The 23,841-nt window shown below is 25.1% G+C and overlaps 2 protein-coding genes across 2 annotated transcripts; one reads left to right on the top strand and one right to left on the bottom strand.

Annotated features, from left to right (window-relative positions):
• The first annotated feature begins 682 nt into the window (after nucleotides 1-682).
• Nucleotides 683-20,981, top strand: LOC145849746 (uncharacterized). Its single transcript, XM_082954790.1, has 16 exons — nucleotides 683-863; nucleotides 3,702-3,839; nucleotides 5,345-5,443; nucleotides 7,861-7,979; nucleotides 9,923-10,158; nucleotides 11,295-11,398; nucleotides 11,583-11,650; nucleotides 11,899-12,026; nucleotides 12,268-12,364; nucleotides 12,423-12,586; nucleotides 14,513-14,674; nucleotides 14,940-15,024; nucleotides 15,348-15,595; nucleotides 16,108-16,295; nucleotides 18,698-18,892; nucleotides 20,726-20,981. The coding sequence occupies exons 1-16, from the start codon at nucleotides 686-688 to the stop codon at nucleotides 20,737-20,739; spliced, it is 2,223 nt and encodes a 740-aa protein (XP_082810916.1). The 5' UTR covers nucleotides 683-685; the 3' UTR covers nucleotides 20,740-20,981.
• Nucleotides 20,982-21,549: 568 nt separating this feature from the next.
• On the bottom strand, nucleotides 21,550-23,219 carry LOC145849747 (uncharacterized). Its single transcript, XM_082954791.1, has one exon. It carries the CDS (start codon nucleotides 23,149-23,151, stop codon nucleotides 22,186-22,188), a length of 966 nt encoding a protein of 321 aa, XP_082810917.1. The 5' UTR covers nucleotides 23,152-23,219; the 3' UTR covers nucleotides 21,550-22,185.
• Between the last annotated feature and the right edge of the window lie 622 nt (nucleotides 23,220-23,841).

Genomic DNA, 23,841 nt, shown 5'->3' on the forward strand with positions numbered 1-23,841 from the left:
AAAGGTACATACAGCTTTTATTATTATTGTTGTTATATTAATTTTATAATTAACTAAAATTTAAACTTTATGTCAAATTCAATTTTAGTATAAAGATTTAATTTGTTTAGTTTTTTAAGTAAAAAAATTGTTTTTATTTTAGTTTTATTGTTTAAATGCTATTTTCCATGATTGTTACATATATTTTCAGATTTATTTAAGCACTGACAAGGTCTTTGACCAAAACTTAGTTTGTAAAATAAATTCTTGAAAGAATAAATTCATATAAAAAATTCATAAAAAAAGCTACTTTTTACTAATATTTAAAAATGTTTATACCATATAATAATGCTACTACCAAATTTGTTTTAATTTAAATACATAAAAGATCAACTTTTTAAATTTTGGTGTAATTTTTTTAACTTTTTAGGTCATATCTCTTTTGTAACTATATTATAAGACTTGTTTATAATAAAATTATTTTTAACTGAATCTTTTATAAAGTTTCAGACAACTCTTTACTGCTGGTGCTGGTGAAAGTCTATGTACTAGCAACATACTTTTTCTTAGTTACTAAAGATAAAAGTTAATAAGGTTAATTTTATTTAAAACTTGAATATAGTTAGTTGAATAAATATTTTTCTACTTAAAAATTTAATCAGTCTACATGCAGTGAATAAAATACAGATAGTGAAACAAATAATCTATGTCTGGTAAAAAGATTTCTGAAAAGTTTCACTTTTATACTTCTAAAAAAATAGCTAAGGTGACCGAAGAAAGTTTTATAAAGAATGAGAAGAAAAAAGCTGCTATATTTTCTTATGTAAAAAATTCAATGAAAAAGTCTGATAATTTGAAAAGTCTTTCTGCTTCAAAAAATAAACGTTTGTTACTTTTAGTTACATTTTGATAATATAAATTTAAGGTGTATTAAGATTTATGTTTTTTATTTTACAAAACAACTTAAACCTTGGGTTAACTTCTGTTATTTTATTTATCTAAACTTATTTTAATTACGAAAATATTTAAACAAAATTTAACTGTTTAACAAAAGTTGATAAATAAAAATAAAATAAATTTTCTACATTTGAAAATTTTAGTACATTCAAATTCAAAATAAGTTGATTTGTACTTCTTCACAAGTTTATTACATTCTTTGTAAAAAAAAGACTCATATAAAACATATTTTGTTAAATGTGTTAATTACAATAATAATTAATTAAATTAGAATTTATTTTTGAAAGTTTTTTTAAATTGTAATTTAAAATAAAATACTAGTTAATATTACAACACTAAGTTTAAACTTTTTACTAAAAATTTAACATAAAAATTTCACATATTTTAAATACTAAAATACTTGTATAATTTACTTAATTCTGATAAAATAGATAAAATGCTTGAAAACTTAAAAAATTTTTGATTACTTTTTTTTGAATTTGTTTATTGTTTTGTTTGAAAATTATTGGTGTCTTAAGGATAGTTTAAGGGTACATTAAGGGTCATATGGATCAAAGTATCATAAGGAAACCTGATAAGATTTTTTCCCAGACTAGAGCGTATACAATAAAAAGGTTAAATTTAAAGAAAACTCTGTTTTTTTATATAAAACTTTTTTTTTTGGAAGCAATGTTTTTAGCCTGTATGAGTTTTTTTGATAGAATAACTAAAAAAGATAATTTTTAAACAACTTATTAAGTTTTCCAATAAATGCTATACCATATTAAAAAAAATATTAAAAAAAAGTTAGTTATAAATAAATGGATCAGGTAAAAATAGATGATTTTTGATAATTTTTTTTTGACAAGTAAATGATGAATTTTGAATAAGTTTTGATTAGATAAGTAGCAAAATTTCTTACATAGTTTCTGATCTTCTTGAAGCAGAAAAAAAATTAAAACAAGAAGTTAAGTTCTATCCAATTATGTATGTATAAAAATTGTTTTAATTTACTAGTTACTAAAAAAGTCAATGTCTGCTTTACATAACTCCGCTTTTCAAATCATTTTTTATATCATTTAATATAAAATTTATCTTTAAGAAAGTGAAACACCATAAAATTTTTCTTGTACAATCTATTAATAATAATGAAAGCAAATTGTATTTCTTAAAAATGACTTTTTTTTAACTTAGTTAATGCTTGGTTGCATAAATTTAGTGTAGTATGTAATATTAAAAGTTTTATATCTAAATATTTTTTCAAACATAAAAAAAGAAGTTGACGCTTAAAGATATGGTCAAAGGGCTTGCATATAGAAAGGTCTTTTATTCATCAAGCTACACAGCATTTAAGAAAAAGTATTTTGAGCTATATAAAAAACCATATTTTTAACCTGTGAACCTTAAGGTTTTAGAAAAAAAAAGAAAAAAAAACGTTTACTTAAAAAATAATGTATATACTTTTATAAACTTTAGTCAAGAATAATAGTCATACATAGTAAGTATTACATAAATGGTAAAAAAAAGGTTAACATTATAAACTCATTCATACTCACTTCTTATTAGTTATAGAAAAACAGATCATATTGTAAAAATAAAATCTATGTGCTTCTAGAAAAATAAAAAGTCTTTTTACCTATTTTGAGCACTCAAAATTTTACAACTGTAAATATGGAGACAGATAAAATATGCTCGAAGACACTTTTGCACTGAGGATGACTCTTACGCATGGGGTCACTTTTGCACGAGAGTAAAAAAATATATATAGAAAATAATTAAATAAAAAATTACCTAAGGTTTAGGGGTAACAGTGATAGTAAAAAACAAAAAAAAAGTTAGAATAATAAGGTTCAACGTGTGCAAAAGAGTTTTCTTGCAAAAGTAACTACATACAAAAATGACCATTTGTGAATTTTTAGGACCTACCCTGTAATTATATATCTAAACCTACAAATTCATCAGTAACAAGATTAACTATGAAAAAGAAAAACAATAAATACACTTAAACTGTTTTCTATTTAAAGAATATCCTTTCATTTAGTTTGTTCAAGTTGTTTATAAACAGTGAACAGTCTGTTAAAGTAATAAGACTTAAATACAACACAATGAGCTACATAACTCTACATTATATTAACTTTTTTTATACAAATATAAAGATTAACTAGTTTACTATCAACTTTATCTTTAATCATTGGTTATTTTGAAAGTATAATGAATTTACTTACAAAAAAAAAACTGTTTATCAAATAAAATTTATACTTTTAGTCTAAATATTTAATAAAAACTTAATACTGAGTACTACAATTGAGACTGGATATATCTCATTAAAACATAGTAAAAATGATCATTAAGAGCTATTCTTAGATATAAACTTACTATCAGTATGTTTCTAAAACATATAACAAGACTAGCCATATTGTAAAATATTTGTTCTTTAAACATGTCTTTTAGTAAAATATCCCTCAAATTAACCTAGGAACTTTCCAAATTTCCACTGTCTTTTAAATAATAATCGTAACATATATGATAACAGGAAACACATATGTAAAATATTGTTAGTTTATAACTCAAAGGATATTAAAGAAGTAAAAGATTAAATTGTTTTTATTGTATAATTATATGTTGTTTATTAACCGATAAAAAAAGCGCTCAAAAAGTTTGGTCTAATGACCTGGTATACAAAAAAATATTTTGGGTTTTTGAGTTGTAAATTTTATGCAGTAAACATTAACTTTTCAAAAACTTCAAGCATACGTAGTTTACTTAGTACCCCTTAACTTTTTTAGGGTTGAAGTATCAGAAAAATGAAAGTATTAATAAAGTATTTTGTGATGATGCTGATATAAGCTGGAGCTCTAGTGACAATGAAGAAACAGACACAAGTATGACTTTAAATCAACCAGTTGAAATTTTAGATATTTCAAGTTTGTTTTTTAGTTATTTTTTGTAAGCTTTATAATATTTGTGTTATATTGAATGTTTTTATAAACTCCTATCTAAAATTTTACATACCTTGTATAAAACAGACAATACTTTTAATGTATTTCGGACTTGATGCTTTATGCACCAGGCCTTCCTTAGAAAAATACATAGTGAAATTTAGGTTAAGATAACTAGTAAGATTAAGGCTTATCAATCAGATTTTAATAATTCTTACCAGGGCAACGTTTTGATTTTTGATTCATTTATAATTTAGGTTTTCAATATGTGCCGAGATTGCATACTCAATGCTATAGTTTTAAAAGAGTGTAAAGTAGTTTTAAGTATGTTATTTAATTTAAAATAGTTGATAAAATAAACAACACTTTGAATTTTTTTCAAAAAAATAGTTCTACTAATAAGCGAAACGTTTTAATATAGTAAGTTAACATTCTTTGAAATGTGTATATAACAGTGTTTTAGTTTAAATTTCGCAGAGCAGTTGTGATCAGTTGTATGTTTTTTACTTAAAATCAATAGTTTAAATTTTTTTAAATGAACGGTTTTAGTTTTCTGATATTGTAAATATATAATAGTTGTTAGAAACAGTTATTCTTGTTAGTTTTCTTACCGGCCATTTGTATTTAGTTGTTTTGTTATCATTTCTAGTTTTAGTCTTGCTTTTGTTTCATGTAGTGTTCATTTCATTTAATCTTCACTTGTTTTAGTTTATGGTAAGTAACTATTATGTCTCAATTAAAATAGATGATTTACTGCAATAACATTAAGCATTTGCTTACAGATCACAATATACTCTTCAACACCCTTTGTCCTATTTATCTCCAATATACCTTACAAACATCATTCTTAATTTTTGACTATAAAGTTTTAAGCTTTTATTTAGTTTTGATTTACAACATACTTGGAATTCAAATTCAAAATTTTAAAATGAATTTATTTGAATTAGTTTTAAATTATACCTGATACTTTTATTTGGTGCACATGTCACCCCTGACTCATACTATGATTGTTTTTATAATTTTCAATGACTTACGAAATTTAAATCATTAGTTTTCAAATTTACTACTTGAAGTGCATAAGATGAAACTAGAGCTATCACTTTGTTTCAAAAATAAAATGCAATTTGATAAAGTAAAGGAAGTTTTACTAAATCAAGAAATAGTTTAAAATATATATTAGAAATAAAATACTATAGAATTAGAATAAGACTTTTTTTAATTGTGAATTTCTAACTAAATCTTTTTTTAAAATCATTCAGATTTTTTTTGATATGATCATTAAATTTTTCAGTATTTTTAATAGCAATCAAATGTATATAATCAGTTTTTTTTTAATAATTATTTCATTGACACTCATATTTTTTCAAACACTTTTATAGTTTCACGTACTTGGATTAACAGTAAAACTAACATTTGTTTAAAAACAAATAACTTTATTTAAAAGTTAATATTGTTGTATATTTATGATATACTAAATTAATTGTTTAAAGGTGATGAAGAGGACTGGCATAACTTACCAAGAAAGAAACATAATTCACCGAAAAGGTTCAAACAAAAATTTATACCTAAGAAGCTCAACTTTGGAAAAAGTTAGAAATAACTCTGCTTTTAAATTCACTAGTTTTTTTAGATAGATTTAGTTTAAACTGTTTTATTATATATGTAAATTTAGCATATAGTGGATATAACTGCTATTTTCAGCAAATCTGAGATGTTTCTGCTATTAACAATAAGAAATAGACTACACCTTACAACCACCAACAACAACCCTTGAGACATTCTGCAACCTGATATTGTCCTCATCATCAGGCAGACTTAGTCACAATGTACTGTCGTTAAGTCCAACCAAGCAGGGTTAAGTCATTAGTATTACAGCATGCACTTTTAGATGAATTAAAAAAAATGAAACACCTAAATTGCTCCCAACTCAACCTCTAAGACAGGGTTTCCAAAACTAATTTTCATATTTCCCCCTTTTCTAGAAAAATAAAGAACTATCTCTTCATTACGAATCCAAGAAAAATAAAGTTAGTTTTTGCTGTTTCACTAGTAATCACCGCCAAAAGTTTGTATCGCCCCATTTTTTACTGTTAGTTACATACCCCTGACGTAAAGTTTAAATATAATATAGTGTAAGTTTCAAATTTTCTGTAAATTATCCCTCAGACCTTTTTTTTACTCTTAATTACAAACCCCGAAATTCTAGTATAAGTTTTATATATCCTGTTAGTTATGCTTAAATTTTTTTTTCACTTATCATTACAAACCCCAAAGCATCTAGTTTAAGTAAGTTATTGCCCCTTTACTATTTTATTCTTTTCAGTTTACTAAAATCGTCAAAAAAGGGAGGATATTGCCCATTTTGAAAACGCTGGTCTAAAAAATTGTCAGTTAAGTGAACTTATAGTTGATAGGTTACGTTTGGTTGAATAACTACAGGGTTGCCACTTTACCTTGAAACCTGGAAAAACCTTCAAAAACCTGGAATTCGACAATTTAGGCAAAAATAACCTGGAAAAACCTGGAATTTAAGAAATTTTGAAAAAAACCTGGAAACACCTGGAATTTTGAACAAAAAAACCTAGAAAAATCTTGAATTTCAACAATTTTCAGATGTTCAGTAGTAAAATTTCGATTTGACTCAAAAAATCTATCATACACATAAAAAATTTGTCATCATTAAAAAAATTTTTATTAAAAAACATACATAAAGTAGCTTTATATTATCTTTTCAATGTTTTTATACTATATAACACAGTTTCTTACCTTAGACTTAACGTTAAACCAAAAATAGACCAAAAAATGTGTACTTTTAAAAACCTGGAAAAATTTTTTTAAACCAAGTGGCAACCCTGTAACTAATAGCAATGTTTTGACTATCTTCAGCAAAGCTGAGATTTTTTTGCCATCAGCTGCTTGGTTAGACTTAAACAGCAGTTCATCATGACTATGTCTGCCTAATGAAAACGAAACCAGGTACATAATAATGCAAGGATTAATTTTGAAAGTCCTTTGGTGTAGTATAGTGCGTATTGAGTTTAAAATAAAGGTTAATAACTAAATTATTTCCCAAGTTTTTGATTATTTTGTAAATTTTTAACCAAATCTATTAAACTTTCAAAAAGATGTATGGTTTCACATCAAGTTTTATACGTTTTTTTTACCTTATATTAATTCTCATCTTATTTCGTTAATTTTTAAATGAAGTTGAGGAATATTGGTTTAAAACTGAACTCAGTACAATACAAAAATTTTTTTTCGTAAAACTGCTTTAGTAAATCTAATTAACGTTCCCTAAGATTCAAGTTATAAGATAAATTTTTCTAATACAAAAATTGATTAAAGTTTCCAGGCAAAACTTATTCTATTTTTTACTTTATAATTTTTAAAATATTTCAGTAAAAAAAAACTCTAACAAATTTCAATTTATATTTAGTTATGAAAGATTATCTGTTAACATTTCATTTATTATTCATGTCATATTTTTTGTATGATATTTTTTTTATTTTAGTAAATAATAAACAAATGAACTTCACCGCACGACAAACAACAACAGCATCCGAAACAACCTATAACCGGTTACGTCCTTTTTAGGACTCATCAGGCAGGCTTAATTGCGAGAAACCGCTCTCGTGGTTTTAATCAAGCGGGCTTAAGTGCAACTGCACTGAATTGAAGCGACCGTTTGTGGGTAAAGTCCGAAAAATTGACGCAGGCAAATTGTTTATAGCCAAACGTCTAAGACATTGTCAGCTTAATGTGAGATTTTACTCTCTACGCTCGTTTTATCAGTTTTAGCCGGTATTTATTTTGATGTTTTTTATTTTAGATAATTTTTTCCACTAGACACTAAATGTTGTTCGTAACTAATTTAATCCAACTTTATACATACTATATTATTTTTACAATTCTGTATATAACTATAACTTATAGCAGTTCTATTATTTAAACTTTGACTTAATTTTTTGAAGTTATATGTAAGAATTATAGATTAAACTTTTTAAAGGCAAAGACTTAGTTGAAAAAAATGCAAGACCTGTTGGAAACTTTAGTAATTTTCAGTTTCAGACCTCTTTCATGATGAAATGTGATAGAAATGAGTTTGAAAAAACTTCAGATATAATGGTTAGATGTAACATGTAAAATAAATGATTTATATCCTGTATGTAAACAAAACGTTTTAGACTAAAATATATTCTTTTGTTTTTATAACTTATTAGCAGCTTTACATGATTATCAAAAAAATTTAAATTTTTATATATTTGAGTTAACCCTTTTTAGTATTAGTTTATCAAGAATCTTACTATTAAAAAGCTTATATTTATAGTTGAAAAATAGTTTTTCTGTTTTCTAAACTTTACAAAGTACTAATAAATATAAAAGGTACAACCCTTTATATACCTGAGTATAATAAAAAATTACAATTTTAACATAATTTCAATACAATAATGTTTCTCGCTTTGTACATACTTTAAGCACAGTCTTAAATTGCGGAGTCATCCATCAGAAGTGTGTATCTAAAAATTAGTGGTCTATATAATAAGTTTAATTTTAAGCTAAATATGTTTTAAAAATAAATTAATATTTTTAATAGTCTATCAAGTTATCAGAGCTTTAAAAAAACAAATGTAAATTGTATGTCAATTATTATTAATATATATTTTTCCAATTTTTTTTTAATTTACGCTTGAAGTTTTAGTATTTAAATAAATATAAGGTTATACAAATTTATTAGAAAAATATAACTTGTATATTTTGCTAGGTTAATAAAAGTAGTTTTATGTTACAAAACTATAAGTTAAAATATTACAATATCTTCGTTAAACTTTTATAGTAAAAAAAAATAATGAGTTTATTATTTTACTCTTACCTTATTAGTCTAAAGTTCAAGGTTGTTTTAAAACCAAAAGTAGTAAAATTTAAACAAGAAGTTTAAGTTAAAGCTTAAACTTGTAACAAATTAAAAGTTTGTTAGTTTTTAATTTAACATCTTGCATAGTATTTTTTTTATATTTTTGAACATAGTAGTACAAATGTTATACAAGCATGAAAAAAATCATGCAAAATGACGCCGTGCAATAGTGTCATTTCGTGATAAAGTGACGCTCTTTGCTAAAGGTAAACCGTGCAATTCTGACCCGTTCCCTTTTAAATTAGTTTAAACTGTCAGTAGTGTTTATCTTAACATTGCTAGAATTGCAGTCTGTAAAGAAAACGGTGAATGAAATTAAAAAAAAAAGTTTTTTTTTTAAGTTATCAAATATTTAGGCTAACTTGTTTCAAGCTACCTTTAAAAAAATGTTTAAATAGTTTACACGTATGTTTTTTAAATCCTTTAAAAAAATGAGTTGTTATTAGTTTTTAAGTATTAAATATTTTCAATGATCATTTGGCTCGTTTAGTTGAGGTACCAGAAAATCTTGAAGATTTTATCTATGAGTTGCTATTACTTTGTGTTGTTCTTTAGTTTTTTTAATTCAGTTTTTTGTATCTTCTATCATTATAAAATCTAAACAGTTTAAATAGTTTTCTAAAGAACTTTGACTAATGCTATAACTTTCTATAATTTTTGTGGAATTTGTTAATCATTTTAAGACAAAATAAAGATTTTTTATAGTTTTTTCTCAAAAAAAGTCAAGATATTATATAATTAAAACTTATGTACCTATTCTTTTGTATCTTAGCAAAGTTATAGTTTTGTAATTTAACACATTAAACAGGTTTGTTTTGTTAAACTATTTTTATTTGTAAAAACATATATTTGTTTTAAATGTGATAATCAGAAATTAGTTCTGTTAGTTGTTTCTTTTAAAAATAATAAAAGTTAGTCTACCTACTTTATTTTTTAATTTATTCTTTTATTTGTACTGTAATTTAGAATTTAAAAGTTTTATTAAATGTTTATGTTGTAGTGTAATGATTCGTTTATACTTTTTTTTTGATGCCAATGAAGTCAATTAGTTACACTATCAATATTCGTTTATGTTCGTTTCAGTAATATATATTTCTAACTGTATATCAAAGCGAACTTACAATATTTATACGTTTAAACCAAATAAATAAAGTAGGAATATAAAGACGAAGAAATTTTGCTCTCAAAAGTTGACGAAGATTGGACCAGCGGCTCTGATGATAACAACAATGAAAACAGTTCAAAACCTGTAACCAGCGCCTCTTTGTGGATAGAAAATTTAGTTGATAAGTTTGATAGTGAAGAAACAAAATTTCACAACCACAAAAATGTGTCTGCCGAGTCTGTAATTAACAACATTCCTGACTCAACGAAGAAAAACAAATTTAAAAAGTTTGTTTATACCTTTATGTTTCGTACATATAAACAATACTTTAGTTAAGTAGTTAAATTTGCTTAAATTTATTTTTGATGAATTTAGCTTCATCAATTTCAATTCGATTTTTTTAAATGAGAATTATTTTATTAATTTAGTTTAGTAACGTAACAAGTAAACTTTGATTTTTTTCTCAACACTAACTTAAAATTTTATAAAGTTATTGCTGTTTTGATACTTAAATTTTTTGTTTTCTTTTTACCTAAAAAATGTTTAAATGATCTTCAATATTTATTTTATAATCTATTATCAATCTACTTTTAAACCATATAGTTAAAAATGACGTCAAACGAAAAGTTTGCTACCAAATATACTTATACATTTATAAACGCTTTAGCTTGTTAATTAAATTGTCTCAACTTAAATACTTATTTATATAACTAAAGATTAGTTTATAGAAAGACCGATTTCTTATATTTATACCTACTTTTTCGCTAAGCTGTTTTAAGTTAATAATAATAATTTCGTTGTTTTTTATTGTTAGTGTGATTAAAACTAATTTAAACAAACTTCAAGTCTGTCTATTTAATTTTTTGTATATAACTTGTTTCAATATTTTGAAGCATAATATCACTTATGAATATCACTAATAGTTAGAATTAATTAAAAAAGTATAATCTAAAGCAGGGTTTCCAAACTTTCTTTCAAAACGCTCCCTTTACAGAAATTAAAATAGCTATGGCCCCCTCCGACAAGATTTCTAAAAACATACCATTGGAAACGCCTAAGACCTTTTTTTGCTGTTTATCATCAAATCCAGAATTTCTAGTGTAAGTTTCAAATTATGGCCTTGTAGCTGCCCCTTTTACAGCTTATGGCTCCTTGAATTTCCTGAAATTTTTCAAAAATATCTAGTATGAGTCTCAAAACTACCTTTGAATATCAATTAAACCTTTTTTTGTTTTTTGCTCTTCATTTTTGACTTTACTATAACTCTATTATATCTAGTGTAGGTTTCAACTTATGACCTGTGGTCCCTTTGCTGCTTATGGCCCCCAAGGGGGCCACTTAACCTACTTTGAGAAACCCTTAAAGCAATTTTATACTTTAATTATAGAAGTTATTTATGTATGATTTAAACATTTATTTCTAGGGGAGGTTTCGCATGCCGTCTTCAGGATTTAATCAGACAAGAAAAATCTGACTGTGTACTATTTCGTCACAATATAAATAAGCTTCAGGACCATCAAAAGCAGGGTTAGTATATGGTATTACTTGTAAAAATAATTACTAATTTTTCAAAAATTTAAAAAGTATGTTGTTGATTTCATATAAAATAGTTGACAAGTTTTAGATAATTGAATATTATTATTATAATACTTCTTTGTTAGCTTTAAATCAATTTTTAGACAATTATTATTTTAAACTTTTTTTTTATTAGGCAAACAGCTTCAAATGCTTATTTTATCAATTCATAGAGAAGGTAACTTACTTGTTACTGAATGCAAGGTTTGTGTTATGGTTTATTATTTTCATTGTGACTAATACAGTAGTTTTAAAATACAATTCTAAAGAAATTACTTTTACGAAGATAGTTTATTTATACATTCGAATTCTTATTTGCTTTCCATTAATTTGTTTCAAATGTGTCTAGTTTACTGATTTTTTTCAATATTATTATTTACATACAATACATTTCTAATATTATTAGGAATACAATTTGTTTTTTGCTAACTAATTTTATAATAAAAAAACAGATAATTAAAAAAGGAGATCGTGTAAGAGGTTTAGACCACAATAATTTTGTAACTTTGTTGTTGCAGCATAATGTAGTAGTCGAGCATAAACTTCAGCTTTCAACTGTGTTTACTCTATACCCACCTTGGTAAGAACTATAAAAAAAGCTATATGTGTGTATAGATATTAAAAATTAGTAATTATAATGATGATTTTCATAACAGATACGTATGAAAAAAACTCTTTGTAGTATGATAATAACAGTTTTTAAGGGTGCTAAATTTATTTTAACTAAGGACTTTTCTTTGTCTTAAATTAATAACACAGTTCGGGGGAGTTTTTTGGATGATTACTGTGTTCTCAGTACGAATAGTTTTTAATTTTTACAGGAAAACAATGATTTTAAAAGACCATGAGTTCCCGCTTTTACTTTGTGTGAGCAATATTACAAATGATACTAAAATGAATGAAAGCACTCTAAAAAAGGTAATTATTTTACTGGTTTTTTATTAAAATAAATAAAAAGCAAGGCTTTTTTGAACAGAATAATTTATTGGCTGGCGAAATAGTTAGTGAAACTGTTACAAATAAAGTCACACATTGTGAGAGTCTCTTAGAAGCTTTAGAAAACTGTGATGTAACAAAACATGGCGTTAATATTGCAGCCACAGTTCAAAGAATTTACAAAGAACCGAACAATGATAAAAAGTTGATAGTTTTTTGCTACACATTATATTAGTTATAAATACAGCATAAAATTTTCCAACATTCATAAACTAATCAGATAAATCAAGTAACATAACTAAACTTAATAGAGATGTCATAAAAAATGGTTATACTTTTTAAAACATTACAAATATTTAAATTTTATACTAGTTTGAAAGTTTTAAGATAATTATAAGGTTTAATATTAATTGACTAGTATGATGTTAAGAATTTTAAAAACTTATTATGCTCATTTTTTAAGTAATTATTTTTGTTAAGTGTAAATATAATATATATTTTAGAGCTGTTTTTAGATACCAAATCTACCTACTTAATATCTTTTTGTAAAATTTCAATACAGTATATATTTTTAAACGTTTAGTTTCTGTTGTAAGTGCTATTTAATCTTACATAAAGTTAAAGTTTATCAAAGTATTGTAATTCAAATATCAAAACTCTTTTGAATAAAAATTGTCATTTTTTAGTCTCCTTAACAGATTCACTTTTTTTTATTCAATTGAATACACCTTACTTTTTTTTACTTCATAATACAATTTAAAGACACCTTTAAAAGAACGTTGTGAGCATGTTTGTATAATTTTCATTTTAAATAAGTGCTAACATTCTATTTCAATAGTATAAGAATTTTGAAATACTAAGTTCTTTTGTAATTATTTATAAGAAATTTTTTTTTATCAATAATGGTTATTAGTTTTAAAGTAGATTTTCATACAATCAAAACATGAAGTTACTAATAGATGTAAATTATATGTCATGCTACAACTTTATAAAATTTGGTTTTAATTTTAAGCTAGTGATCTACCGGGTTTTTACGGCCTGTTCCGGATCTGTTTTTGTAACTTGGATTTAGCGGAATTCAGATCTATTTTTAAAGTTAAGATCCGGCCGGATTCGGATCCTGATTTCATTTTAAAATCAAAATCAATTACTTTTAATTTTGCCGAAATATATAGTGTAAGTTGAAAATGCCTCGAACTTTTTTATTTTCTCTTTATCACAGACTCCAGATCTAGTGTAATGTTTTTGATTCATTTGCCAAAAATAGCTCATATTAATGAAAATGAAAAAAAAAAGTTAAGATAACTTTGTGTGTAAATGTTTTGTTCACTCTATACTAAGTAAATAATCAACTCATACATTTTATCAAATTGATTATTTTACGTAAACTCATTTCAGGTTTATTAACTTTTTTAAATGAACACAAACTAAACTAAATGTTTATAAAATAGCTATTGTTGTTTATACGATACTTCTTCCACTTAAAGTTTAACTCTGTTATCTACTTTGAAAACTCAAATAATCGCTAGTTAAAATAGCAAAATAGTTGTGTCAATGGCAAGAAAGAGTTTTAATTTGTCATACTATAAATATTTAAAACCTATTAAAAATTCAAACCTTAAGTTATGTACCTAGTTTGAAATTAAATGTAATCTTAAATCTACGTTGTAATTAAAACATTGATTGCTAGTTTATTTTCCAAATTTAAAACCTACAGCTTTCAAAGTTTAAGTGATTTTTGTTATTAAGCTAGGTGTTTAATTTGCACAGATAAACATATTTTATAAAACAGTTATATTTTCAAATAATTTTTTTGTTAATTTTTTTAATTTTTTCAGTATTCTTCAAATGTTTTTACGTAGTATTTAGAATTAAATTTTTATTTTTGATTATTAATGTCTTTAAATCTAATAGAAAAATTAAAACAATAAACAAATTTGTTGGTTACTTCTCTCTGTCTAATCAGTTTATTTTGACCAGTCGTGAAATTTTTACGAAACTAATTTAAGTTGAACTGCAAAGTTTTAAGCTTAGACGAGCAGTAAAACTAGTATAACTCTCTACCAAAATATTATAAATAACATTCTAAGTACTGCAAACATATTGTATACTTACACCTGAAACTTTTAGGCGATGGTTATTGTTGTGTGAAGATGCATTTGGAATATTTTTCGAGCTGTCAGTAGAAATAGATGAAGAAGAAACTTCGTGGAAACATTTGTTGCAACATGGAGAAGGACAAAGAGTTCATTTTGAAAGAATTCGTGTCAGTGGAAGAACAACAAAGAATAAGTTCGTGTTGAACTTTTCTAAAAGTTCGGTAAAGCACTTAAGTTAAACAGTTTTTTTATTGAGAGTTGATTTAACAGTTACCAGTTAAAATAAATTATATTATAAAAGGTTTTTTTAAATTTAAATAACTTAACAATTTAGTTATAAAAAAAATCACTATAAAACTATACAAAAATTTCGTTTATTATTATTAAAAGTTTCTTCATTTAAGTTTTTAAGTACTACACTTAATAAAAGTTTTAAATGAAAGCTTATATATCTTCAGAAACGCAAGACTTTTTGAACTAATTGCTTCAGTTTGGAATGTTGAAGGTTTTGGATTGCATCAAGTTAGAAACAGCCAATCGACAGTACGTATAAATAACTAAAATAAACAAACAATTTATTATGATTAAAGGGTACGATCTTATTTGCTTAAAGCTGTTAAAGATACTTTTTTATGATTTACTTTTTGTACAAAAGGTTTTTTACTATTACTTATTTACATTTCAATACTAATGGTAATTTTGTAATCATAAAACTTTTAGCTTTTTTAGAGTTTTTATTTTGGTTTTGTTTAAATATTTTGAATTTATACACATATAAGTTTTTATAATATCAAATAATTAGCGGTATTGTACAAAACATTTTGTTAAGACTATACTTTCTTACTTTTAATTAACTTTGCTCACAGCAAGACTCTGAATCGCAAGAATCCTCGTTATTGCTTCCCGTTCCCTCATTTGCGTACAAACTTTCGGTTAATCGCTGTGCAAGTTGGCATTCTATGACTGATCACGTCATTAGTCCGCTAAACAGGCCGCTTTTGACCGGCTCAAACTTGGAACAGAACACTGATGTAGATGTTTTGTACAAGTTTCCTAACCTTGTATCAAAACATTATTCAGCTTCAAGTATTTTTTGTGGTACGAGTTATAAAAGGTTCGCATATTTCTAAGTTATAAATACTTTGATGTGTACAAAAGTGTATAAAATTACTATTCATCTTAAACATTTTCAACGGCAGCTTACATGTCACATATCTATATTTTTTCAAATTATTAGAATTATAAAATAGAATAACTTTAACAATTTAAAGAAAAAGTAGTTTATTTTGTCATTAATATTATGGAATTTTGTACGAAAGCTTCTTAGTTATTAATTAATTCTGAGCTAACTTTCATTCATTTCACTTGTAGATATGTTTTACTTGTTGTTAATTGTCACATTAATAAATTTAGCTTAGTTTTTTATACTTAAGTTAATAAGTGCAAAAAAGGTTTTATATCATTTTTAGTACTTTAAAAGTATGTTAATGTTGTTAACTATAAACCGTAAGAATATAGCGGTAATATTATTAAAAATAGTTTGTCATGCTTTAATAATTTAATTTTGTTTTGTTTATTACTATCTAGTTTTTATAATCTCTATGTTTTTAAATTATCGGCTTTTAGGGTTAGTTTCATTGGAAAGCTTGTGCATATCAGCCTTAAAGCTAGTAAAATAAATTTTGAAAATAGAGAAAATAAAGTATATTTGTTCATTAACATTTCAAATGAAGCGATTGTTGTTTGCAATGGTCATGATAGTAACTTACAAGTTGATGATATTGTGCTAGTTAAAGATGCAAGAAATGTTGCAGGTGATCAAAACTAGTTATTTTAGCGTATTAGTAATACTTTGAATTTGAATGACGTTATTTTTTAAAACTAGGGTTAAGTTCTTTACTATTATAAAGTGAACTGTTTTTATAATGGTATGTTATAATCGACCATTTATATATATATTGCTTTTGTTTTAATGTTTACTAGTTTGTTGATGGACCTTTTAAACTGAAACTCAAGTTAAGCAAGTTTTTCCTGCAAAATAGACTATAGGTAATTTATAGATCAATTAAATTGTTTCTATTCAGTTAAATTGAGAAATTGTACCACTTTCGCAGAACTTTTAAGAGCTTGTTAAAAAGTAAAACACTGTTTCTCGAGTTCCATCTTTACAGAATAATTATAAGGAGACACGGACTGAAATTTGTATACTTATATATAGTTTTGAAAAAGTTGTAATGTAAGCATAGTGAAAATAAACTAGTACAAAAGTTAATATACTTAAACTAAAAACACAAACTAAAGAGATATTTACAATAATGTAAAAAAACTGTTTAAGGTGTTTGTTTGAACTATATGAATGTTTCTGAAAATAAAAAGTTATGCTGTTACATAATAAATTAAACTTATTTTATGATATTCTGCACTTATTTATTTTTATATATGGTCTATTGATTGAGGGGTCGGTAGCCGTTTGTAAATCGCAAGCCAAATTTTCTTGAAAACGTTTCTTATTGGTCGTACTGTATAGAAAAAACTTTTCTGCAAGCCGAAGTTATTTTAAAATAGTATTTTTATAAATTGTACTGTAGTAAACAATAATAAAGCAAAATTAATTACTAATTAAATTAGGAATGAGCAACGTACGGCCCGGAAAGTTAAAATGACCGGCCCACTAGTGTTTAAAAAATTTAAGTCGAATCCGGCTAACACACGGTACAACTGCGGCCTGCGAGCATGTAAGTCTGGCCCGCCAAAGCAAATTTTTTTACTTAAAACAGATACTTTTGAATTTTAAATGAAGTGCAAAAAAAAGTTTTAGGTACAATTTACAGGAGATTTAAAACTTACACTAGGTATAATATTTTTTTATTTGCTTGATGTTCTGTAATTTGAAATGAAAAGCAAAATAGAAGTCTTAAGAATAATCTATGGGAGCTTTAAAACTTACACTAGATATAGTAACAAAAAAAGTCACATAAAATTAGTATTTTGTCGAAAGGAATTGATAGTTTAGTAATTTATGTAAATTAAACGAAATTTTCCAGCCCACAAAGGACTAATTTTAACACCTGGCCCGCCGACTAAAAACGTTGCTCTAAGTTTAATTTTCAGCAACAAAAACTAAGGTTTTACCACTTTTTAGTTTTTTTATTATTACATAATTAGTTGAAAAGTAAATCGCAAGCCAGAGTATGCTAACTGCTAGTATTATTTAATGGAATGTAGTTAATGACGTGTGAAAACACAGAAACAACTTTTTAATTGAAAAATTTATTTGGTTATACTTTAATCTTAACTTGCTCTTTCCGAAAATAAAAAGCCTATGTTTTATTACAAATTTCCCTTGTTTAAGGTTTATGCATATTTGTTACTCTACGTTTTAAAGTTATTTTTAACTAAAAAATTTCAAGCTACAATATATTTTAGTAAATGTATTCTAAGCTTAGGTAAATGTGCACACTAATGTACTTGAAAAAGTTTGTTGTTCACTATAAGTTAAGAACAAGTCATTAAAAAAACAGGTATTATTTTCTTTTGGTTAATAAATATAAATATTTTTTTAGTTTTGATAAGTAGTAACAAAATAAACTAGGGGTGGCTAGGGCAGTCTTTTATAAGAAACTGTCAGATTTGTTTTAAAATGTTTTGCGCGGGCATTAGAATGTTTAAAAAAATGTTATTATAATGATCTTAATTTGTGTTTTTTTTTTATTTCGTTTATTTGACTTTTTCTATTACTAAACATTTAAATATTTAGATGATAAAAAAATTATGCGTAATAGCTCGTAAAAAATTTTATAAGCATGTGTACGAGTCGATAACCGCAAGGTTCCCTTGTACACCAGGTCTTTAGACCAAACTTTTTGAGCGCTTTTTTAATCGTTCAATAACCAATAATATTGTTGCTTATTTTACAGTGGTTGCAATTTAGTAAAAACCACGTCATGGGCCTGTAACTTTTTCTTGGTTAGCCGGTATGGCCTACAGGCCAAACTTTTCCTATCCAAATAATTAAGGGCATACAATAGTAATTATTCTTTGTGAAATGTACGGTTGTTAGTTCTTAATCAATAAAAAACGAGAACAGCTTTTTTAAAGCTTTTGAACTACTTGTCTAATTTTATGTTTATACATCTTATTTTATTTAACTTCAAATCATAGTTAAGTTTTAAAAAATAACAACTAATCAGAACTTTATACACAATTTTTTTTTTAGATTATGTATCATGTGACTTTTACACACAATTTATTTTGTTGAGAAGGAGAAACAAAATTTCAAAGCTAAGTTTTGTCTATAAAAGAATGATAGAAAAAGTTGACTTATGTGAATCTGAAAAGCTTTTCTTAAACTCTCAACATTTGCAATTTCTTCACAATATTCCCAAAATTAGTAATTTATTAAATATAAAAAGTAAGTTTTATTTATCTATATGTTTTTTCTCCTAATAATTATATAATATTAAAATTTTCCCCTTGTTGTTAATAACCATAAGTCTACAAAAATTTTTAAATTCTTATACAGTTTTATATGAAAACTTTTTTTTAATACATAGAGTTAAAAGAATTAAGAATCAAGGTAAAGTTATAAAATATAAGTAAGTCTTAAGGTATAAAAATTAAAAACAAGCAATCTCTTGTTTAAACTTTATATAGTTAAGTTGTACCGTATGGAAATCTAACATAAAATTTTAAAACAATATTTTTATGTATAGTGAACATCGCACGTGAGCTACAAATATTTGAAGTAAATTAGCTTTTAGGATGAACTTGACCACATTTTATACCCGAAACAACACTAGTGGCGATAAAGAGTATTTAAAAATTAAATATTGTTCATAATACAGCTTTTCGTTGATAGTTAAATGTGACGTCACAAGACAAACATGTGACTATTGTTTGAAACAAGCTTGTTGTGAAGTTTATTTCCCAAAGATATGTAGGATGTATCAACAAATTTAAGTTTAGGTATAACTTCGTACAAACTTTCGAGTAACAACACATTTAACTTTTATCATTTAAGCATAATTTTTATATGAAATTTTAAAATTACATTTATTCGCATAAAAAAGTAAGTTAATAACTTAATCTCTTTTTTTTATTTTGATAGTTTTAGTTCCACTAATATAATTTTAAAAAAATTGTTTTTGAATAAAAAATTTTTACTTGCAGTAGAATAATAAAGTTTGTATGCTAAATTTATATTTTCTCTTATGCTTATGCATTAAAATTTAGTTTCTTTAGACTGTTTCGACAAAAAATGCAATACTTTAGTTACATAACAACTCGTTTAAAAGCTCCAATATTATCGTGCCAGCTAATTTTCATTATAAAATTTACTTTTCCATTTGTTTACAAAAGTTATTTTACATTGTATGACATAATTTTACAATTAATTTATTAGGTTATTTTATTCTAATAACTCAAGCATGTATAAAATATGTTCTATATGTTTTACTAAAGTTTTAATTTATTGATCAAAAATTAAATTAAGACTTCTTGTTTTTTAAACTTTTATACTTAAAAGGAACTAGAGTATTTATTTTACTTTTTAATCACGTTTTGTTTTTGCTTTCAACACTTAGTTTCCTTAAAATGATGAAATCTTTTCTTAATTCTAATCCGTTTTGCTTGTATAGAGCAACTTCCCTAAACTACGTAATATGAGTAAAATATTAACAAATACTTCGTAGGTGAATTTGACATAAGTTTGTTAATGCTTACTAGGTTTGTTAATAATAAGTTAAATAAATACCTGATAATGATAAAAGTTATTTACGATTTAGGCGTAAATAAGCCATGCACTGTTCACGCATAAATATTTATCTTTCTGTAACCACATTTATTAAACATTAATGTTTTATGTAACACTCTTGTACAGCAGTTTATTAGAAATATTTATTCTGCTTATTCCTAAAATAAATTATACCAGTTTTGAAATATATATATTATTACCTTTTGTTTTAAAGAAATTAAATTATTTTATTATATTAACTTAATGATACAGATAATTTTATGACCCTTGACGTAAACATTAGAAAAATATTTTTCTAGTAAGCATTTGAATTTACAGATTTACTTATAATCTATTTTATCTTAGCTATTACACATAAGTTCAACACAATTTATAGAAACTTTATTGTTTAAACACAAGTCGACAATATAATTCTTATGATATAATTTTTTTATTGTTTAATATTCTACACTTCTCATTAGAACATAAAAATTATTATAAATTAAATTTTAGAACTACAAACATAAACGCTTGTCTTTAAAGAATTTGTGGAAGAATTTAATGAGTATTCCTTAGTTCATGAAAATAAAACGACTGAGGATGGTTCTAAATTGTGGGAGTAATATTAGTAATTATCTAAGTTTTTTTAAGTATGTATTTTTGTGTCTCAATTAGTGTAATTTATTTTTAAAGTAATTTTTTTTTAATAAGTTTTATAGATATTTTTGTTATCATTAGATTTTTTAATATGCAACATAATTTTATGAAATTTTAACATCTATAAATGATACTAAATTAAATAAGTTAAATTTTGAAATAGTTATAATGATACAAATTTCAAATTTTTGTCATATTACATTTTAGTGATAATATCAATTTAATAAAATATAATTAATTTGTCCTTATATAATTTTTTACAAAAACACCTGACTAATGTCAAACTGCAGATTAGTTATGTATGCATGTTTAGCTTTGTGTTTACATAACTATCAATTTATACAAACAATAAAATTTCTGCTCCTACAAATTACCTCCCTGTAATTTACAAAGCTTTAAGTTATATAATTAAAAATTTTAATTAACCGATATTTTTGTTATTTATATTTTTTTATTTGGCATTTTAGTAGGTTTAAAAACTTAATATACCCTCAAAGAATTAAATGAAGTAACTGAGCTAACACTATCTAAGCTTATAAATAACGAATATAGGTAATTAAAAAGTTTATTTAACTATAATGTTACTTAACAATATAGTTTTTTTTGTTTTTAAATAAATGAAAAAACATTTTATTTGTTATTCAAAGTAAACAAATAATATAAATATACTAAAGACTGGACACTTATTCAAATGTTTTATTGGAAAGTATTTTAACGATCAAAGGAGCTACAGTACATAACCACAAACATAATTGGATTTTAGTGAGACACTAATTAAAGCTTGTAAAATATAACAAACATCATTATTTGTATTACAATAGTAATGATACTAAAAATTATTGTATATATACTAAAGTACATAAGTACTAAATTAGCTACATAAAACTCCCATAACAGCAAAAGTTTCTTGATAAAAAAAATTTCAGTAGTATTATTATTAATCGATAACTTGTATTGGTAATACAGTTTTAAAAAACTTAATTATAGATTGCTACACCTAATAAAAGCTGTGATTCTATTATACAATTGTAGAACAAAATGGTTGATTTAAGTGGTTGATATAAATTTGATATTTTATCTGTTCAAACAAGAAATGTTTTTAAACATAATCTCCAGTACATTGTAGGATTTAAATAACACCTCTATTCCTATAACATTGAAAAGCATCAAGTTTAATTAATCAATAACAACTTACACTTTGAGTAATGATAAAAATGGTTGTAAAAGCACAAAATCATCAATAAACATAGAATGCAGTGTCGTACACCTTTTCCATTCTTTGCTGTTGTCTTCAGCAGCTAGAGCGATTGTCAATTTTACTTTTTTAGAATGTGGTGCTGTTGAGTGACTGAGCTGAGTAGGCCTCTGAGTGTTTCAATTTCAAGCTGTAATTTGTTCACCTTATCCTTCAAATGCTGGTTTTCTTCAGTCAAACACTGAACTTTGTTCTGTGTTTCTTGAGCCTTTTTCTTTGCCTTATCACGACTTCTGCGCACAGCAACGTTGTTTCTTTCACGTTTCTGCTTATATTCATCCGATCCTTTAATTGCTATCTTGGACTTTTTAGCAACAGTATCATCGTTATCAAGGTGGTTTTGCTGTTGACGCTTTTGACGAACTAGTGACAATGGTCCTTCATAGCCATTTTCCTGCTTAATTGGCTCAAAGTTTCCATTTACATGTGGCTCAGTCTTAACGGTTCTTTTGCCAGTCACCAAGTTTAAACCAACTGAGTGGTCATCAAAATTTGAACCATTCAATTCTATAGCATCTGGGTGGGAATTAAATTGATTGTTTGACATTATTGGGTTTGCTGGAGCTCGGACATTAAACTGCAGATGCTTGCGTAAAAGACTTCTCTCAGACGATTGAGACACAACTGAATTTGGAGAATGAAAAGTTTGGTAGTGATGAAACGGAACTGGTGAGGGTGCTGCAGAAGAACACGCTGATGCACAAACAGAAGAAGTCACAAAATCGTTTTGCACTTGAGGATTGAAGTAAGGCTCAGTCTTAATGTGTGTTGGTAAGTAGCTGGTATACTCTGACTCTTGTTTAAAAGTTTCACCAAATAGACTGTTTAAATCTGGGTCTTCTTTAAATTCAGATTCTATGTTATTAAGGTCAAGAAAGCTACTTTCCTGACCAAATTCAGGTTCTGAAATGAGACCAGAAATGTCAATGGAGTCCTCGTTGTCTAATAAAGAATTACTATTTCCAAAAAGATTGTTTTCCATTAAATCTTCCTGAAGACCACTAATATTATTTGGGTCAAACGACATTTCTTCCGCTCATCCTAGAGCAAAAACTAAAAATCTAAAACAAGTTACAATTTAAACAACTTCAAATAAATATCCATTATCTATTAAAACAATTTTTTTAAAATAAAAAGTATATTAGCATAATGAACATACAGTATTTTTTAAAATCAACTATTTTCTGATTAATTATAAGTTTTCAAATAGAAATACTTTTATTGACATTCAAATCTAACAAGAGAGTTGACTAAAAGTTTTATAGATAACAAAAATAAAAATTGAAAATTAAGGTTTAAGATATCCTGTTGTAATCAAAAGCTAGAATTTAATAGTTGAAGGCTTCTGTAAATTTATACTGAGATAAAAGAAAGCTTTTAAAATAAAAACAACATTTAAATAGCACAACTGATTAAGTATAATGAAACAGCTGCATTTTTTAAATTTAATTCGTATAACAAAAACAAGTTGTTTTACAATTTGTTTTAAAACTAATAAGTAGGTCACAGGCCTAGTTTGACTGCTTAGTATAGAGAGCATTATAAAATTCCATATTTATTGAACTAAATGTATTTAAATATTTTGTTCACTTATAAATGAATTTCTTTCAAAATTTCTCTCTGAGCTAAACTAGTTTTTATAACTTAAGCGTACAGCTTCAGACACATTTTTTATTATCTATCTCGCAACTAAAAACATATAGGTAAACTAAATGAT

This window comes from Thalia democratica, chromosome 2, assembly GCF_965202585.1.
Source record: "Thalia democratica chromosome 2, ktThaDemo2.hap1.1, whole genome shotgun sequence".
NCBI classification, from domain to species: Eukaryota; Metazoa; Chordata; class Thaliacea; order Salpida; family Salpidae; genus Thalia; species Thalia democratica.

What these genes read in the sequence shown, in the direction of transcription:
- LOC145849746 (XM_082954790.1), top strand. Translation starts at nt 686, where the DNA reads ATGTCTGGTAAAAAGATTTCTGAAAAGTTTCACTTTTATACTTCTAAA. An exon ending in AAAAAACTTCAGATATAATG is followed by an intron (nt 7,980 to 9,922) that starts GTTAGATGTAAC and finishes TAAATAAAGTAG; the next exon opens with GAATATAAAGACGAAGAAAT. An exon ending in AGATGCAAGAAATGTTGCAG is followed by an intron (nt 16,296 to 18,697) that starts GTGATCAAAACT and finishes TTTTTTTTTTAG; the next exon opens with ATTATGTATCATGTGACTTT.
- LOC145849747 (XM_082954791.1), bottom strand. Translation starts at nt 23,151, where the DNA reads ATGTCGTTTGACCCAAATAATATTAGTGGTCTTCAGGAAGATTTAATG.